At 34.9% G+C, this 19,242-nt stretch overlaps 1 protein-coding gene across 2 annotated transcripts; it reads right to left on the minus strand.

Moving 5' to 3' along the window:
- Positions 1-104: 104 nt before the first annotated feature.
- Positions 105-18,637, minus strand: LOC306873845 (sodium/potassium/calcium exchanger 2-like). Of its 2 annotated transcripts, none has more exons than XM_079423347.1 (10): positions 18,531-18,637; positions 14,647-15,679; positions 6,200-6,235; positions 6,003-6,111; positions 5,828-5,902; positions 5,284-5,360; positions 5,024-5,161; positions 4,653-4,742; positions 2,833-2,999; positions 105-2,730 (listed from the first exon to the last, which is right to left on the minus strand). In XM_079423347.1, the coding sequence occupies exons 2-10, from the start codon at positions 15,526-15,528 to the stop codon at positions 2,481-2,483; spliced, it is 1,824 nt and encodes a 607-aa protein (XP_079279473.1). In that variant the 5' UTR covers positions 15,529-15,679; positions 18,531-18,637; the 3' UTR covers positions 105-2,480. The 2 variants fall into 2 exon arrangements, with proteins under 2 accessions (XP_079279473.1, XP_079279472.1); XM_079423346.1 differs by having other exon boundaries at positions 111-2,730; positions 5,828-5,911; positions 18,531-18,621.
- Between the last annotated feature and the right edge of the window lie 605 nt (positions 18,638-19,242).

Genomic DNA, 19,242 nt, shown 5'->3' on the forward strand with positions numbered 1-19,242 from the left:
TAAACCAAGTCAAGACAGTATTAAATGAGCTATATCTAATACTAAAAAGCCCACATTTCAGCTAAGCGTATGAAGTGGAATTACAATTGAACATGCAAGTATATGACTTTACATCAGTTATGATTGTTTTAATGGCATTGCAAGCTTTTGTATTCACAGATTTACATTAAAGACTGTATCATCATCTCAAAGTTCTCACATTTAAGTGATATTTTCCCTTTTCTTCTTATGTAATATTAATAATATATCATCACATACTGTATTTGTGTTATTATATTGGCCACACCCCTCAACAATTTTGCATTACATAAAATTGTATCAGTACTTGAAGTAATACTGCTTTAGTGTAAGTTTAGAAGTAATTTTATTTTGTCCATCACTCATGTAAATACACAGGAATTATGAATGGATAGATACATATTTATCTAAGAATAACGGGTGCTCCATGCCTTTAGTACTTTCACTTCCAAATTTCATTCCATCATCTGAAATGATTTAAGACAGGAATGAGAGATACTGCACTGAACTCTCTCACACATCTACTCACATTAACACCAGCTGGCAGCTCTTATAACAGTGCAGTCTGTAAAAGTTCAATAGTCTAGACAGATGATGATGATGATGATGATGATGATGATGATGATGATGATGATGAAGACACCCTACAGCTCAAGACATGACAGCTTTTGCTGTAACTGATTGTGAAAAGAGAGCGATAAGCAGAGAATGTCTTGCACTATTCATTCATTGCATTTCTCCAAACGAATCGTGCCAAATTAAACATCAGCTCCAGAGAATAAACATTTAAAATATTGCATTTACAAATAATAATTAATGTGGTTAATGATATTCAATATTACAACAAGCACTCCAAATCTTTGAGTTGGATACTGATTATTTGCAGTTCTACACTTTAAAAAATATTGGGCCTAAATTTAAGATTTATGCATTGACATTGCATATAAAAGTCCCATTCATTTGGATTACAGAGTTTAAACATAAACTAATGAACTTAATGTAATGCATATTTGTCAGTCATACACGAATTAAAAGAAAGGGGTTAGATTTCTGCACTCATGGCATAGTTATTAAATGTTTGCTTCTGTTTGATTTTAAATAATTTTCAAAATGCATTTACTTCAATGCAGTTTCCTCAGATATGGGCATGGTTCAAATATGATTGCTACGAAACAAGTAATATTCAGTTAAAATACATGAGATTGAAACAAATTGGATTGATAAATATATAAACCTGGTTATTCTGTGTTCGTACTATTACAGAAAACTTATCCGTTTCATTTATGCATAAATGACAAATCAGTGTCATCACTGATTATCAGTGTTATTTTAGGACAATTGTGATGGTATTATAGGGTTTATAATCATTTTAATTTGTTATTTTAGCATTTTAATTAAGTAACGAAAATATGTTGCTGTTTTAGTTAAAGATTAAAAAAGGTAAATGTGACTTTTTATATCACAATTAAGACTTTTTTTCTCTCAGAATTGCGTGATATAAAATCGCAATTGCGTGTTAAAAAGTCAGAATTGTGATATAAACTCGCAATTCTGAGAACATATCATAATCGATATGTTCCCCCCCCACACCCGCCCAAAACACTGGACTTTAATTACGAGTTTATATCACGCAATTCTGACTTTATAACTTGCAATTGCAAGTTTATATCTCACAATTCTCTGAAAAAAAAGTCAGAATTGTGAGATAAAAAGCAATAACCTTTTTTTTTATTCAGTGTTGGAAACGGGCTTCCATAAATAACCCTCATTTGCATCACATGAAGTTTATTAGTTTATATTAAAACTTTGTAATTCAAAAGGATAGAAGTTTATATATTCAAATTCAAAAACATAAATTTTAAATTTAGTCCTAAATGTTTAGTTAAAAATAGACTTCTGACTATGTCTACAAGTCTATTCAATAAAAGATATGATATACTCAGAATGAAAATGCTCAAGTAACAATCAGAAAGGACCAGCGTTCAGACAAAGTAAATATAAAGCTTTGTTTCTTCCTTCTTTTTAAAGTTATTGTGCAACACAAGGCTTAGATAGCATGAGCTTTAAAGCACAGTACCAGGATCGTGATTGATTTATTATTGCATATTTGCACCAAAGGTCCTTTCCTGAGTCTGTGGACATTCCCATAGATGTCCGCCTCCCCATTGGATGTTGTGTCTCCTTGCTCTTAAAGTCCATCCTCTTCATACAGCGTGTTAAAAATGGCTACAATCTACAGTACATCAAGTCTCTATGTACTGCTTTTGAGAGTGCATGCAGAATATTGCACTAATTTCCCATAACAAACTACTGCTTGGAAAGCCCTGCTACTCAGGCTTCAGTGGATATAAAGATGCAGAGCCACAGCGCAGCTGCGGTCAAGCTCTCATGTTATCATTCGGAGGCCCAATAAATAAGGGTCTGTTCCCAGAAAAAGAGCAACGGCGTGCACGATAAAGGGATCAAATGGAGACGGGGCAGATGATGATCTTGTCCTCCAGCATTACGCTGACCACCAGGAACACAAAGTAGAGCAGGAACATGAGGAAACCCAGCAGCTTGCTCATCTTCCACTTGCACACAGCGATGGAGATAATGACGAAGAGGAGCATGAGGAAGAGCAGAACGATGGCGCAGAACAGGCCGTTGCTGCTCACAGCCACTGGAGTCAAGTCGTTCAAGATTGAGAAGAGCAGCCATGGAAAAGGCAGGCTGGGGACAGTGAACAGAGAAAGGGAGATGTTTTAAAATGCTGTTTTACAGTAGGTAGTCAATTACATGTTGATTATTGTGTTGTTGATGAAGATCTCTCACCCCACAGTGATGTCAAATATGTTGGAGCCGACTGAGCTGGAGACGGCCATGTCGCCGAGTCCCTTCCGGGCAACAATAACGCTGGTGATGAGATCAGGAATGGAGGTACCGGCCGCTAGAATAGTCAAACCCATGATCTCCTCAGTGATTCCAATGGTCTCACCAACCTGTGGGAGAAATTTGCACTGGCTGTTTAATGTGCACAAAAATTAACTAGTTTCCACTAAAATTCTGTTTGAAAATCCTACATTCATTCATTATGATTTTACTCTAGTAGCACTACGGGTAACTGTAGTGATTTTGCTATTTTTCAAAATTATTTTCGCACAAAATGTAAGAAAATGTAATCCCAGAGAGCACTGCCACGCTTGGTGACAAAATCCATCCAAGATGACAGAGGATGGATAAAGACAGAGAAAATAAATCTTAGAAATATTCATGTATACTCTTTTTTTTTTTTTTTGGTATTAATATTTTGAACTAGCTATTTGAATTTTACGTTTTAGTCCTTCTGTTAGGTGCTTTTGTCATTTTTATTAGTTTGTTTTTAATATTTTTATTTCAGTTAGCTGTCAAGGCAGCATTCCAAATTACGTTTTTGTTTTGTTTTTTAGTTTTTCTTCCAATATTTTTGATTATTATTTCAGCTTTATTATAAATATTCAAAAACGATTTTAAAACAGTTTTTAGTTTTAGGCAACAATAACATCAACAAAAAACAAGTGGTAAAAGTAAAAATGGTAACACCTAAAATAACTGGTTTTATTCAATTATATTCAAAATGCATTAACTGAACCAACCAATATACATCAATTCATACCAACAAAATTCATAACAACAACATTTATTTTAAACCACTGTATACCGACAAAACTTTATGGGTTAAATCAGGTAGAAATAGCCCTTTAAGGTAATAACAACAGGTTACCATATTAAATATTGTTGTTAACCCATTCATTTTTTGAAATGGTACAATGATAATATAAATGTAAATATCATAGTACACTGTATGAATAGGGTTATCATGACCTTGCATCAATCTCATCTGTCTTTGTACCTTATTATTGATATAACCTATTAAAAATGATTAAAACTACAGTAGGTTTAGCAGAACATCTGACCCAGAACAATCCAAAAAGTATAGGGTCAAATGTAGTATTTTTCAGTGGTTCTCATCCTTTTTGACTCAAAGGCCCCCACATTGGCCAACAAAATATTTGAAAACCCTAATATATATACATATATATAGATGTATTTAGATATTTTTGGTATTTCTCCTATAATTACTACAAGGTTGTCTGGTTTCAAACTTTTATATTAACAGAAACTGGGAGTACTGATTTAGTACAATTAAGTAAGCACAAGTGATTTTGTTGTTTCTAGTTCTGATAGAGAATAACTGTAATAGTTGATTCTAGACTCTCTGGAAAACCTGAAACGTTTGACTGCAATGAGTTTAGATGGGTTTCTATAGAGGGAGCTGAAGCAGAGCTAAAGAACAGCTGCCTCTAAGGGAAAAAACAAGAATAGCTTATTGGCTTTGGGATTTGGCTGGTTTTTAATGTGCGGCTCTGAGTTACAGATTTACAGCGGTGTTATAATAAGGGGAGATCAACCTTCACCTATGACTACCTCACACTGAAGATAACACTCCTCTTTTTCTCGCAGTGCTTTTCTTTTTCGGACATATTGTATACATACAGTATGCCAGAGCATTACTTACAGTAATATAAAAAACAATGTTGAAAGAAACTACATTATAACAGAAAAACCCAGGATGTGTGAAACTGGTTGAGTGTGTGTTGTTGAAGATGAGGTACCTGATGAGCCCACCACACCATCAGATAAGAGAAAACAGCAATCCAACTAATAGATCCCAAAAATGTGATCGGAAAGAACTTTTTGGATGTCTACAGAACAAGAGAGGACAGAGGGGAAAATAAGGAAGGGACATATATTTAAAAATAGCAGCAGTCCGTTTGTTTCAACAGCCTGAAATGGGGTTTAGAAGACACTTTATGTTTATATATATATTATCTATTAGACTGCACTGACACTATCGGATGAGAACAAAACTTTAAATGAATTTAACTGGATGATGAAACTTATTTCTTCTTTAGAGCTGCTTTATAGCTAAATCAAATTAGTTTATTTTGCATTAAATGGAAGTAAAAAAAAACCTCAAACGTACATTTCTGCGGACATCTGGCAGCGACAGCCACAGTGGAAAGACAATGGGGAAGATTAAGAGGTATGTTGCTTGCTTCCTCGGTGTGTCTGGCCATGCCAAGCTCAGAGGCTGGTCTTCATCTTCCTCCTCCTCCTCAGCCTTTGAGATTAGAACCATAAAACCCATGTCATTCAATTGACTGTGACATTTTAATATCAGAATCTTAAGGATTCCAATATATTTGAATATATCAAGATGATCTAATTGTGTTGCAACATCACCTCAACTCCAGCACTGCCATTCATGGGCGGAGTGACTTCTACCTCCACATTACTGCTGTTGGCAAGATTCTTGTCCACTAGAAAACGAAACAACAGACATCTGAATTGAATAACTTTGAAATGTTATTTTATTATTACAATATGTAACGATGTGATTTAAGCACTGAAATCCCCAGAAACCCCAACACTATCAGCAGATGCTTATGATAAAAGCAAATATTTTGTTTATGTGGCTGTATTAATTAACGTTACCAGGAAATCAATATCAAAATGTTGCTGATGTTACAGAGGACTCCAAAGAAAAACCTTTGTCTTTATAATCTTCTTTTAGAGGTTCCTCATCAGAAAATGCATTACTTTTCAGCTGATGTCACCAAATTTCTTTACATTTCATATACTTTTGCAGAGTTGGTATGGAAAGGCCACTTTTCAGTGGATATAAATTCCAACCCTACAGCGATTATCCTGAATTAACTCTGAAATATGTCACATTACAGAAGTAGAATGAATAAGGAATGCTGTTACACAAAATACTAAAACGTACCAACACCATTTGCCTCATCTTCTCCTTTTTTTCTTGCAATCTTGTGTAGAATCGATGCCTTCTCCTTGAACTTCCCTAGAATATCTCAAATATTTTATTAATAAGACTTAACAAATCTTCAATGCGAGTCAATGTGTGTATTTGTCAATTTGGAGAGTTTGTGTTTGGACATTACCATCGCTGAGAGGATCGAGAGTGTGAATCATTAGCTGGAAGATGCTGTTTCTCATGAGGGTGTTGTGGAGGGAGGCAGAGCTTCCTCCTCTCTGGAGGCGGGGTTTAGCCTATAGGGAAAAAAGAAGAAATGCCTTCAGATATCTAAATGTATTGTAACGTATGTTGTGCTGAAAGGGTCCTGATGATGATGCTTACCGAGAGTTTATTTTCATCATCTCCTGCACTGATAACCTTGAGAAAAACAAAAGAGAGAAAATTCATAATTCTATGAAAAGTAAAAATAAAGCCCTTTTTTTTTACATTCCTGAAAATAATAGTTTGGGGTATTCTTTAATGACCCCACACTTTAAAATACCTTCTAAAAGCCATTTTCAGAGATGCTCAACAAGTACAGCAAATGATAAAACCATTAGTCATATATAAGCACAATATATATTTTTGTTTTCAAAGCAACAGCACACCAGATTGCACAAAACAGTAACTTAACTCCAATGACCATGAATTTCACCTTGCAAGTTTCAAAGTAATACAATTCTTTTATCACCACTAAAGTGCCTGACATACACTTGACTCTGTTGATTCTGTTATGCCATCACTGGCTCCTCCTACAAACAGCAACAGTGGCTCTAGCATGATCAGGACTTTATTATAAGAAAGTGTTAACGGCAATGGTTTTCTGCTCACCATATTAAGTTTAATTGTGGTACATATACATACAGTATATACACACACTACCATTCAAAAGTTTGGGGGTGGTAGGATTATTTTATGTTTTGAAATAAATCTCTTAATCTTACCAAGGCTGCAATTATTTGATCAAAAAATATAGTATACTAACGTGAAATATTACTACTATTTAAAATAGTTTTCAACTTTAATATATTTGAAAATGATAGAAAGCTTTTTGTAACATTATAAATACAGTTAACAGATGTGCAGTAGAGATGACAAAAAAAATGTGCCAAAAACAAAGTGGTGGAAAACAAAGACTTTTGAGATGACAATTACATATTATATCCAGTAGATGGCAGCAGAGGATCACTCAGTAGCTCAGTTGCCATTTCCACTCCCTAGTTTTCAGGTCCTGACTTTATTATAAAATTTGTCATTGGGGCAAGAATTTGAATTTATTATAAAATGATGATTATAACAAATTTCAGTACTGTACTGTACAGAAGTAGTATAGCAAGTACAATTAAATTATAATGAATTTAATATGTTGAAGTATTTTTAGATTTAATTTAAAAACTACATTTTTTAAAACATTGCCTTAAAAAGGACACATCGAAAAGAGTGCTTTAATTTACTCTGCAGCACTTAATGCATCTATTTTTGACATCGGTTTGTTAGATAGATCATTCCGCCCAGCGCAGTTATCACTGTAGCATACGTGGACATTCGGTCCTCTTAGACAAACAAAACTTGTGGTTTTGTAATTTGAAACCAGAGCGCGCACACAAAAACACACAGGAGCGTTTAAAAGTGGTTGACTACAAGCAGGTACAGATATGAATTGGTACTAATGGTACTGTAAAAAGACCCCCCACCAACACCAAAAACACTTTCTCATTGGATCTACACAAATCTCGTAGGTGACCTATTTTGATCTAAAACAGGTGAGTTCGCATCTACGTGTGTGTGTTTGTATATTGATACACAGTCTGTATATAAGATGATATACCACAGTATAAGCATAAAGTAGTTTAATATTGAGAGTTTTGGTCAAAATCACCATGGGGTGTGATAAATATTTATATAAAGCTAATTTACTTCTGCATTAACAATGATTTGACACCCTTTAATTCCTATAATTAAAGACAATAGTATGAAATAATTAGTTAAATCTGATCATATTTTTTATTAAAATTAATTTCATAAGTAGAATGGGAATGCCACAAAAAAAAAACATTGGAGTTTAATAAAGAGAAGAGGACATTCAAGGCCAGCTTTAAAAAGATCGGATCAATCTGTCCCCAACATGCAGGTAACCAAGAACACGTTAAGCTGTTACACAGCACAGCTAAAAACAGGTAAGACCTACTGTAGCTCTGCTCTTCTGCTTTTACTAAATTCTATTAAATAGGACGGCCAATCGTAGGATTTTTCAAATACCATCAATAACCGTTTATAGAAACAACTGAAACTAAAAGATGAAAATCACTGCATACAAAACGTGCCCTCAAAATCTCACACGAGGAGGAAACAGGAACACACAGACGTAAACTCAAATAATATTCTTTACTGAACACATCAAGGCAGGGCAAGCCAAGGTTTACAGACAGGAAACACCGGGGTTAACGAGTAGACCAGACGAAATCAAACTGAACAGACAGGACTATAAATACACAGGTAAATCATAGATAACGAGACAAACACAGCTGGACAAGCATTAACTAATGATTACATATAACAAGGACAGGAAACAAACCAAATATGGACACAAGAGGCGGGAACACATGACACACACGACAGAACCCTGACAATATGTAAATATAATTTATTTTATTTAAATTTTAATTTACATGCAATATAAAAAAGTCTGAATATGTCATTCATTTTTTGAGGAATTATTTCTGAGGTCAATATTTATATATTTAAATTATACTTATATTTAATATGTATTTTGGAATGAAAGAACAAGTCAGAAAGTGTTATCTATTTATTTTGTGGAACTGTTTCATATTCTTCAGATACATAAGAGAGAATAAAAAATGTGCGAATTCAAATTGTTTATAGCTCTGCTTCTAAATGGTACAAATAAGCTATTTTTCAAAAAAACCCTTGCCCAGTGAGGTGGCAGCGCCAGCAGTGTCCTCATGAGAAAACTGGTTGGCTCATCAGAGACACACGAGCAGCCTTAATTAAGCCTAATCAGCCCAGTAGAGCATAGAGCGCTCAAACACGTTTCCTTTGTGATTAGCGGGCCCTGCCATTTGCTCTCTGTTCACGTTCCTCCCTTCCCAGACTTGCTCTTTCTGCAGGTGGAACATAAGCTCTGGCCTATGGCCAGCGATGCCTGTGGAAATACAGCTGAGCTCTGTGTGCTCAGTGAGCTTTAAAGCAGAGGTCAGCCAATCGGAGACCAGCTCGCTGAAGCTGTCTGACATTAACGGACGTCCTGCTGCTAGGTTTTATCAGTCATCAGCTAAAAAATGGCTTTTGAATTGATTCCAGCTATATAATTTCTCTGTGTCGTTATTGTTGTGGTGTGAACTTCGCTATTCTCTTACAGTTTTTAAAACTTTATAGTTACAGAAATTATAAAGATGAAAATAAATGGAGTAGAAACTATTTTCACTGAGAAATTGCTTGTAAATTTTACAATGAAATACTGCAATTAACATTCATAAACATAAAATTTTGAAGACTGAAATTTTATTTTCTTGCAAAACATTCTCCAAAAAAAATTGAATGTTATATTATACTGCCATTGGTGTTTTAGTGCAGATGCAACTACACTTTCACGTTATAGAACTCATTACATGGCAATCATCCTTTTAAGCATAACATGAGCACCAAAAAGTCAAAAATCGTACTCCATGAGACCTAAGACTAGACACGAGACCTTAAAACCAGACTCTCAAAACTGAATCATGAATCAAGATCATGAGGTTAAATTACTAGTGTTTAAAGCAAACCGTTTAAAACAAGATAAAAGAACTAAGAAGAATAAAGGTCTGAAACTATGCAATTTAATTTTTTCTGCATTTTTTGGATAATGTAGCACAGGTATTGCAGGGACTGTCTCGTTCAGAACATCCCATTCATCCCATCTTTTCCCACAGTTTCGGAGTCAGTCTGATCAGTCTGGAGTTGCTGGAAAATTGTGATAATGATGGGCTGATGGCTACACACCACTTTGGCAAGTGACTAGCTGAGATGCAAAAGTTAGTACACGTGAAAAAAATATCCAAGTCCATTTCATGCTTTTAAGAACCCTCCAGAAAAGATTTTACTAGTAAAAGGGATTCAAAACATCTACCATAATGAAATATTAGCTATATGTAGCATACAGAGGAGTTTTCTCAAGGGCACACTGGTGATTTGAACATGGAACTGATCATTTCATTTATCAGAAGAGACCTTTAAGTGCTATCCGGGACCAAAACCTGAAGCAGAAAGAGACCAGCTGCAAGATTAGGACTGACCTTGTTTTGGCCTTCAGTTGTCTGGACTTCAGTTGTCGAGCTATCATATGTGTTGCATAAAAAACAATAATTTCTTACAGATATTGCACTAGGGGTGTACACACTGCTTAAATTCTAACCTGTAGACATCATGTGAGAAAATAATGTTAGAAAATAAACAACTGACCTTGTGAAACCTTCAATTTCAAACTTTATGCATGACTAAAAATTGATTGTGGGTGAAAAACATAATTAAGTCTTATATAACTTTGTCAATGTATCTGACATGTACTTTTACACAAATGCTGAAAACGAAGTCACGAGGATCAAGGGCAGTTTTAGTCCTAGCAGCTAATGAACTTTGCAGAGTAACAGTTTAGCAATTAGTTGAACCAATTAGCATGCTGGATCCAACATCCAAGCAATGCCACCATTACAGTATTATCTATTGAATGCAAAGAACATGGATATATACAGGGATATATACTGAATTGAATATATAGTAGGAACGTCCACAAAGTGAAATTACTTTTTTTAAGCAGTGATGCAAAAGTCTCAACTTTCAGCTTGGATATTCATACTTTTCTTTCATTTTCAATTAAGTCCTCAAGCTTTCACTTAACATTCACAAATTAATAAACTAAACTTTTCCCATAGCATAAAACTCAGTCTACTGAATATCAATCAGTATTAGATAAGTAGACTACCTGTTACATCACAACAGCATCAGAGCAAAGAAGATGGAACAAAGTTCCTGTTAGTCACCTGGCTCGATGCCTTAACTAATGAAGCTAATTCAGCATGATGTAACAGAGACTGAAGATGCTGAATCATCTTTGTTTTAAACAAATCCAGCAAAAGATCCAATTGAACATCAAGCTCAGTTTTGCAACAACTATTTGTACACCATCTGTGCAAAATACTGACAGACAGACCATTTTAAAAAAAGTCGTAAATCCTGTGGATTCATTCCAGGTTTAATCATATGGGTCATCTGGGAACTTGAATTGCCTCTACAGTGTCTCTAAGCAAGGGTCCGGTAGTTAACCAGAGAAGGCAGGCCAGCACACTAAAGAGGCTTAAGGTAACAGGTGACCAATTTTAGAGACAGAGGCATTTAAGAATTCGGAAATTAGCTTACACAACACACGATGCCAGGTTACACTCTACCCTCTTTACATTTCATATGGAGTTAAATATCCTTTTAATTATGCCAGCAAAGATTTACATATTATCTAACTTAGAATACTATGCAGTGACTCATAATTCAATGACTTTTAATAACTTTTTTTCTGTTTTTCTTATCGCACTTTTGTGCTGGATTTTCTTCACGTTCTTCATATTTTCCTCAGAAAATGTAAAAACCTAGTTTACAATACAGTATTGAAGGTGCACATAAATAACTGACAAAACTAAATATGACACATTTTTAAAACGACGTACTCTAGTATGAAAAAAATTGGTCCTTTTTTTTAAGGACCAATTCTCACTATTAACTAGCATGCATATTTCCAGGATATTTACTTATAAAGCATGCCTTATTCTGAAAACCATATTTAAGATCCCTTAATCCAACATACTTAACAACTACCTTACTAACTATTATTAAGCAGGAAATTCTAAGTTTACTGAGGCAAAAGTTGTACCTAATAGCTAGTTAATAGTGTTGGACCTTAAAATAAAATATGACTGGAATTATGTTCTATTCCATCTTTTCTCTAAGTATTAACTTCTGTGTATGTTTGCATTATATTACAGATCAACAGCTGCTTTATCACTTAAATGTCATATCTAAATTTGCTGTCAATTTTCACGGTGTAATTCATAATTCAAAAATGTCTCCCAGGAAATTGTCTATTGTAGTACAGTGAAAAAAATTGTTATGTTCAATCTTCCCTCAAAAGATTTCAGGTCACTCCCCTAAGCACTAGGAGTCTTTTTACTTGCCGTCACCCCTTCTAAGCAGTTGATTTGGGATTACAAAGTACTTCAGGTTAGGAGTCATAAACCACAAGCAGAAATGCTGTTATTCACCATGTTTCTGAACTCTGCATTAAACACTAACTGACACAAAGGTCTTTCTGCGAAAATAAATCTGACAATGTGATTCAAAAGTCTCCCACACAACTCCATATCTGAGCACAGTTTAAAAAGAACAGGACACCTATCTATACTTAGAGGTACTAAAAGGATCACATCTTATTGGATTAGCCCGAGCTCTGGCTAAACGAGCAAAGAGCACATGTACCAACCACCCTACACCAACCCCTGTCTCTACCACCTTTCATTTTAATTTTAGTAGTCTCTCTAAACCCAAGCCATTTTTCAATCTAATCCAGAATGGTGAAAATCCAATGTGAAGTGCTATATAATGTCGTGAAAAATATATCTATTTAGTTGTGTCAAATAAATTCTGAATGAAACGTGGGACATTTATGAAATATTTAAAATATTTTTTACAAGCTTTCTGAAATCATATTCCCAATGTGACAATCCTACATTTAAAAAGCAATCTACCAGCAAAGAGAAATCTAAGACTAATGAATGTGGGTTTAGATAACATGCTACTAATTGTTCTCAAAAGTAATGTACATGCCCCTGGTGCATAACTAAGAAGCCTATCAAAACAGCACGGTCAGCTGATTCACCTGTGTTCCATATGTGGGACAAACTGCATCTGCAAACAACAAATCCGACTCCAGCTGTTTGAACGAAACACAGCAGGTTGGACAGGTTTAACTGGCTTCATATGGGCCTCTTAAACTATTAATAATACATAATACCACTAAACTGATATCCAGATTCAAGTTAATTCAACAGTGCATGGCATACAGTCATTTATTATTCATATCACCTCCAGCAATGAGTCAATATACAGTGGCCCCAAAACGATGTAGACACTTTTGGGGCAGTTAGGTCTTGCTTAAAAAAAAGTCTGAATTTCACAGCATTAGTGGCTTCTCCAAAGAAATTATACTATTTTTATTTTTTGGCTTTTAACCGATTGGACCCAAGGTCATTTTATTAATGCCTGGCAACCAGAAAGTGTCTAAATACTTAATTTCTCATTTGAATGGTACCGCTGTAATATTTTAAACTGCACAAATGCCTTTTTGTGAAATGTTTTGAATGCACAGTGTGCCACTTTGCGCTTACATTTTGTCTAATTTAATCAAATGCAATGACATTCATACATGTGACTAATTTTTCTAAATAAATTTTGGGGGCCATTGTAAGTTCTCATTAAATAGTTATAATAACGAAAATCGAGAATAAAAAAAAAAACCTATTGGAAAGCTATTGGAAATATAAAAGTTATCTGCATGTATTAACATTCCTTATGCCTGTCAGACTTATGCATATTAATAACACGTTTGATAAAGAAATAACTTCTAAAATGCCCAGTGCCCACCCAGTTGTAGTTTTTGGTGTTTGTCCTATAACGGACACACACACACACACACACACACACACACACACACACAGTCTAACAGTTAAATAAACAATTTTGCACTTTCCTAATCAGTATTTGTCCATTGTTTCCCAGTAAAAATAAGTAAACATCTCTAAAACAAGATTGCAAAACTGCTATTAATATATAATGAATAATAGTTTATTGTTCTTGCCCCAATGACAAATTTGTGTTTTAAACAAATGCAACAGCATTTTGTATAATAATACATCTTTTACATTTTAATAATCTATATGTTATGCAATTGTGTTTCCAAACTAAATTTATTTTGTTCGAAAGAAATATTTTTACTGGTTAAGACTCACAAATGGACACTTTAAACACAAAAATCTGTAGGGTGGTATTAACAAAGCTAACTGTGCCAGGAAAAGACAAAAATAACTCTTGAAACGTCTGGCTGACAAAACACAGGTTTTACCAAAAGGGAAAGTAAAAGATTTTAACAGATTTCTTCCTTTATAACTCCATCTTGCCTCATCTCCACTGCTTTTGCTCTCTCTTTCTGCTGTCTATCACTGTCTGTGCAGCAGGGGTTCTGGTCTTACTCAGCTGATTGTATAGTCAGAGCAGTGTTGTCTGCTCCGTCTAGGTGACACCTGATATAATGCCTAATCCGGCTCAGAGAGGTGATAAAACTGTCTGTGTTCTTTTCATTGGGAACACTGATTCTCAGCCAACAAGTCGGGTTTCACCTCCCACTGCTGTTGCAATCGGCTCCCTCGTTCTTGCTCAAGATCCATAGAAATTTCCAAAATGCATCATAAAAAGCAGTGAGCATTGGCTGCACACTATATTTACATAGCAGAAATGTTGTCATGTCTTAAGTCATCAGAGCATGAGCACAATGTAAATGTGCTTTATATTATATTGATTATATTATATTAATTATATCATAAAAGTCATCCTGTGTCACCATTGGAAATTTGCTGAGGGTGAGAACCACTATGATATGCTGATTGCTAACAGGAATGGAAGGAGACATGAAGAAGAATGGCACCTTTGACCTGGGAAGCAGATAATTCACCTGGAATACTTCAACTCACCTTAGGAGGAGCTTCAATGTCGTCCACTTGATTCCTGAGTAATTTGGTCTTGATCATAGTCTCAACAGTCACGTTGAACTTCATGAAAGTGACATAACTTGCGTAACAGAGTAACAGTCCAATGCTCTCGACATAGGAAATGTAGTTATCCAGGAAGAAAACGATAAGCATAATTAGTCCAATGATATAAAAGCTGACATCTCTAAACAGAGGCCACCAGGTGAGGTTGAGAATCTCACGTGAAAAGATAGCGCACATCCCGATCACAAACAAGATGTTGAATACAGCAGAACCCACGATGGTTCCGATGCCAACATTACTGTGTGAGACGAACACACCGATCACAGAGGTGAAGAGCTCGGGAGCAGAGCCTCCAGCGGCCATGAAGGTGGCGCCCGCTACGTCATCCGAGATCTCCAGTTTTTCTGTGATTACGGTGAGAGCGGGGACGAAAAACTCGTCGCAGACGATAGCGAGGGCAATGAACATGTACAACATGCCGAACATATGCAACGCGACAGCACCTTGCCTCCTCTCCTCCAGTGTGAACAGATCCTCTGGATAGTCTCCCTTGTGCTCATCGGACGAGGCCATAGCGATGGGCGTATCTGCCGAAACATTACGCTCTTCATTGGAAGATAGGACAGTTCTGTGTGGCACTGACTCTGCAAGTTCCTCGTGGTTGGTGACAGAGGTGAGTGGCATCCATCTTGGGAATGGGCCCAAAGTGAAAGTAAAGGCACTCCAAGACAGGAACAATGTGAGGGCAGAGATGCTCAGGATAAAACCAAAAATCCGAGAAGGGCGTAGTTTCCTCCTGACATGATGCACTCGATTACGCTTGCTGTTCCGCTGCAGAGGGGTGCAATCAGACCCATCCATGGTTGACGGGCAGCTCAGGGGTCCGGTTGTCTGAAATCTATGGAGTGCCGAACATGGTTACACGCCCACTCTACTTAAACCTGAAAGGAACAATGTACTCCCCGATTCCTTGTAGGGTCCAGAGTCTCTAATGGCTTCCTCATAATAATCTCTGAAACACAACAAATCACAAGAGTGAAAAAAAAAAAGTTTAGATTTCTCTGGATTAGAATATATTTGCCTTTAAAAATTCAGATTTACCTTATAATTCTGAATCAAAACAAATATAATAGAGAAAAACTAATTGAGAACAACATTTTAGTATGACTATGGCATGAATATTCATTTTATTTCAAATTCATCCTACATCGTTTAAGTAGGATAACCATAACACGTGCTTTCCTTAGCCAATCAGGTTGCTGGCTGTCAGTCACCTTGCCCCAACCTATTAAGTGCAGTGGCGAAGGAGGACAGTGTCTCTCAGACTGATCCCACACCTGTTCCATACGGCTGCTGCTGATTATTGATTCAAAGCAACACTGTTGACTTCTGTTTAATGTTAGCATTAAAGAGATCCTCAAATTAAAATGATGTCATGTTATTCCAAATCTTTCTTATTCCAAATGCAAAAACAATAACAAAAAATATTTTGAAGAATGCTGGTAAGCAAACATTTTTGGTTAAATAAATAATAAAGAAAGAAAAAAGAGAGAAATTAATTATTACTGTGTTTTCATTTTTAGGTGAAATATAGTTTAAATGTTAAATAAGTCTATTCATTCCTTTATAAAAAATTAATTACACAATTAATAGTAATAATTATAACGATACTTACTATTATTATTATTATAAATGTCTATGATTAAAGCACACTGCTAGTGCTGTCAAATAATTAATCTTGAATATTTACTATGTATGTATAAATACACACACATGCATATATATAAGAAAAATATGGTGTTTATATTATTAATAATTATATATAAATTATATGAATATACATATATACATGTAAATATTTTCGAAATATATACTGTATGTGTGTGTATTTATATATATATAATAAATGTGCACAGCACACACACATATATTATTCAAACAAAAACTTTTATTTTGGATGCAACTAATCGCGATTAATCGTTTGACAGCAGTATGAAATACATATTCCTATACCGTCATTGTGCGGAAGACATTTTATCTAACAGAACTTAATTTAAGCAAACTTAATATTTTTTGCTATAGGCTCCCTAATTGGTGACAGAAAGGTTAAGGGCAATGACAGATGCTGCAGTTTTTGTTTGGTACACATCACAATCTCTCTTTTCCAGTATAATAGAGCCATTGAGCTGCAAGTCTAATTGGTGTGATAGCTAGACTATGTCACCACAGCAACAGAGAAGCTTAACTCTTCCCACCTCACTTCCTTATCTTCTGTAACTTCTAATAATGTATGGCTTGTGCAGATTTGGTAATAGACCATCTCAACCTTCCCATAGTTTCATAGTTCAAAAAGAATCTGGGATGTTGCTTGAAGACATGCAGATGAATTAAATAGGATGGGGAAAAAAAATAATAATATTATGAAAATCAATGGCTACCGTCAGCTGTTTGGTTACCAACATTTTCAAAATATCTTCCTTTGTGTTCAACCCGAAGAAAGAAACTTATACAGATTTGGAACAAGTGGAGGTGAGAAAATGATGACCGAATTTTTATTTTTGGGCAAACTATCCCTTTAAAGTCACTTAAGTTGGTGTATAGTCAGAATGATTCAGTCAACTTAGATATGACCATATTAACACATTTTATCGTGCAAAAACATAAAAACACAAAGCTATCCAAGAGGATGAATCGTTACACTATCACTTTAAATCACTCCGATACTGCGTATCAAATCATATTTGACAACGCATACATTACCATTTTCTTTTTTGAAGGCCTACAGAATGCCATGTGAGTCCTAAAATAGAATCTCATCCCATATGATTGCCTAAATATGACAGTAAGTTACAGTTAACATTGCCAATAATTGGGCTTCCTAGTGTACAATAACCCAGTATCTAAATATAACTAACCGCTTCCAAAAATTGACCAACCAAGAGAACCAGTTTTGTTCTGATCTGGCGTCTATAGGTTATAGGAGGACATGTGCTCATGCGTCTAAAAACCAATAAATAACCACTGTAATCTGGCAGACAACTCCTGGTACTCACACAATGGATGCAACTAATAATACAGCAATAAATCATTCACACAAAACATGAGAAATTAAACTAAGAATCTATAAGTTTTGCATTGCTTATTACTCATATAAACCACCAGAATGACTAAAAATAATAAATAGTTACATTAATTATTATTATTATTTAAAATAATCTTCCAAATAATATAGTTTTGTAGAAAGACAGAGCTAAGGCAAGAAAGGTGTGCGTACCGTAAAATTGGCTATTATACAGCTTCAACATGGCTCATCCAATATTATTAATATTTTCATTAAAATATTTACACTTTGCCTGTAAGTCATTCATGGTATTATATTTATCCATATAATTTATTGCATGGACCTTTAATGCATATTATAAATATGTTTTTCATGAACTGTAACAAAAAATATTTTTTTATTTCTATTTACATTTTTAAAACTCCTGGTCCATCTGTCCAGCTAAGGATTTAATCGGATCTATAGGCCACTGTTATCCTGATTTACACAACCTTTACTTTCACCCCGTGTCACAGTGTATCTCAGAATATACTGCATCACACACACGAACATTGATTATCAGTGATCATATCTGCATCATAGGATAGAACATTTTGAAATCAAGAACTACTTTAATGCACATTTACATTAAATGAACATCGTTTGCATCAGTCAGAATGATCATCCAATCATTTTATGTTAATTTAAAAGAATCATCTTATGTCTTTCTTTGTATTTATTTGCATTGTTCCTTAAATTGGGTTTATAGATTACAGGAAAATGCACAAATGCCAGAATACTACTATTGAATAAATCAATTTACCTTTGCATCTGTTAGTTTAGCATGGATGGTGAATTCTCCAGATGAATCCCACAGACTTAAGAACACCTTGAACACTTGCTGTTTCACTGTCATGGATCAAGAATGCTGCTACTGCTGTCACAGGTTAAAGGGGAGGTCTGATCTTTCTTCCCTCCCCTGTCTCACTCTCTCCTTCCTTGCCCCATCCCTTATGCATTTGTTCTGTCCTTGACAAGTTGGACACAGTACATAACCTGCAATGGTGTAAAGAACACATAATGTGTCAATGCATTTTTTTCTAAATCATGATCAAGATTTTATGTACATATTTTATGTAAAATTTTTTGCATATGGGATCCTGTAACTGGTCACGCAAGTTTTAAACAATTTTACTGAACTTTTTGTCTTCACTAGTTTAATTTTTAAAAAGTACTAACATTAAAGTGCAAATATATCATGTGCTGTCACTCGATATGAGGTGATTAAAAACTGCATGCATTCAAATTATTATTTTTTTAAATGATAGATTCTTTGAAATATAATAAAAACCTTCAACTTTGCAAAATGATTTAATGTCAGCTACTCATATTCCATTTGTAAAATCATAAGATTACTCTTGTGACACTTCATACTTTGATTTGATGCTTTAAAGTTAACATTATTAATTATTATTCAATTGACTATTATTTCAGAATATAAAGACATACTAGCTTTTATAATCCAAAGCAATAAT

This window comes from Barbus barbus, assembly GCF_936440315.1.
Source record: "Barbus barbus genome assembly, chromosome: 8".
NCBI classification, from domain to species: domain Eukaryota; kingdom Metazoa; phylum Chordata; class Actinopteri; order Cypriniformes; family Cyprinidae; genus Barbus; species Barbus barbus.

Bases quoted from the DNA above. Each gene is read 5' to 3' on its own strand.
- LOC306873845 (XM_079423346.1), bottom strand. From the start codon at position 15,528: ATGGATGGGTCTGATTGCACCCCTCTGCAGCGGAACAGCAAGCGTAAT. The intron at 6,236-14,646 runs GTGAGTTGAAGT...GTTTTTCTCAAG, and splicing joins ACATTGAAGCTCCTCCTAAG to GTTATCAGTGCAGGAGATGA. The intron at 5,361-5,827 runs GTACGTTTTAGT...TTCGTTTTCTAG, and splicing joins AGATGAGGCAAATGGTGTTG to TGGACAAGAATCTTGCCAAC.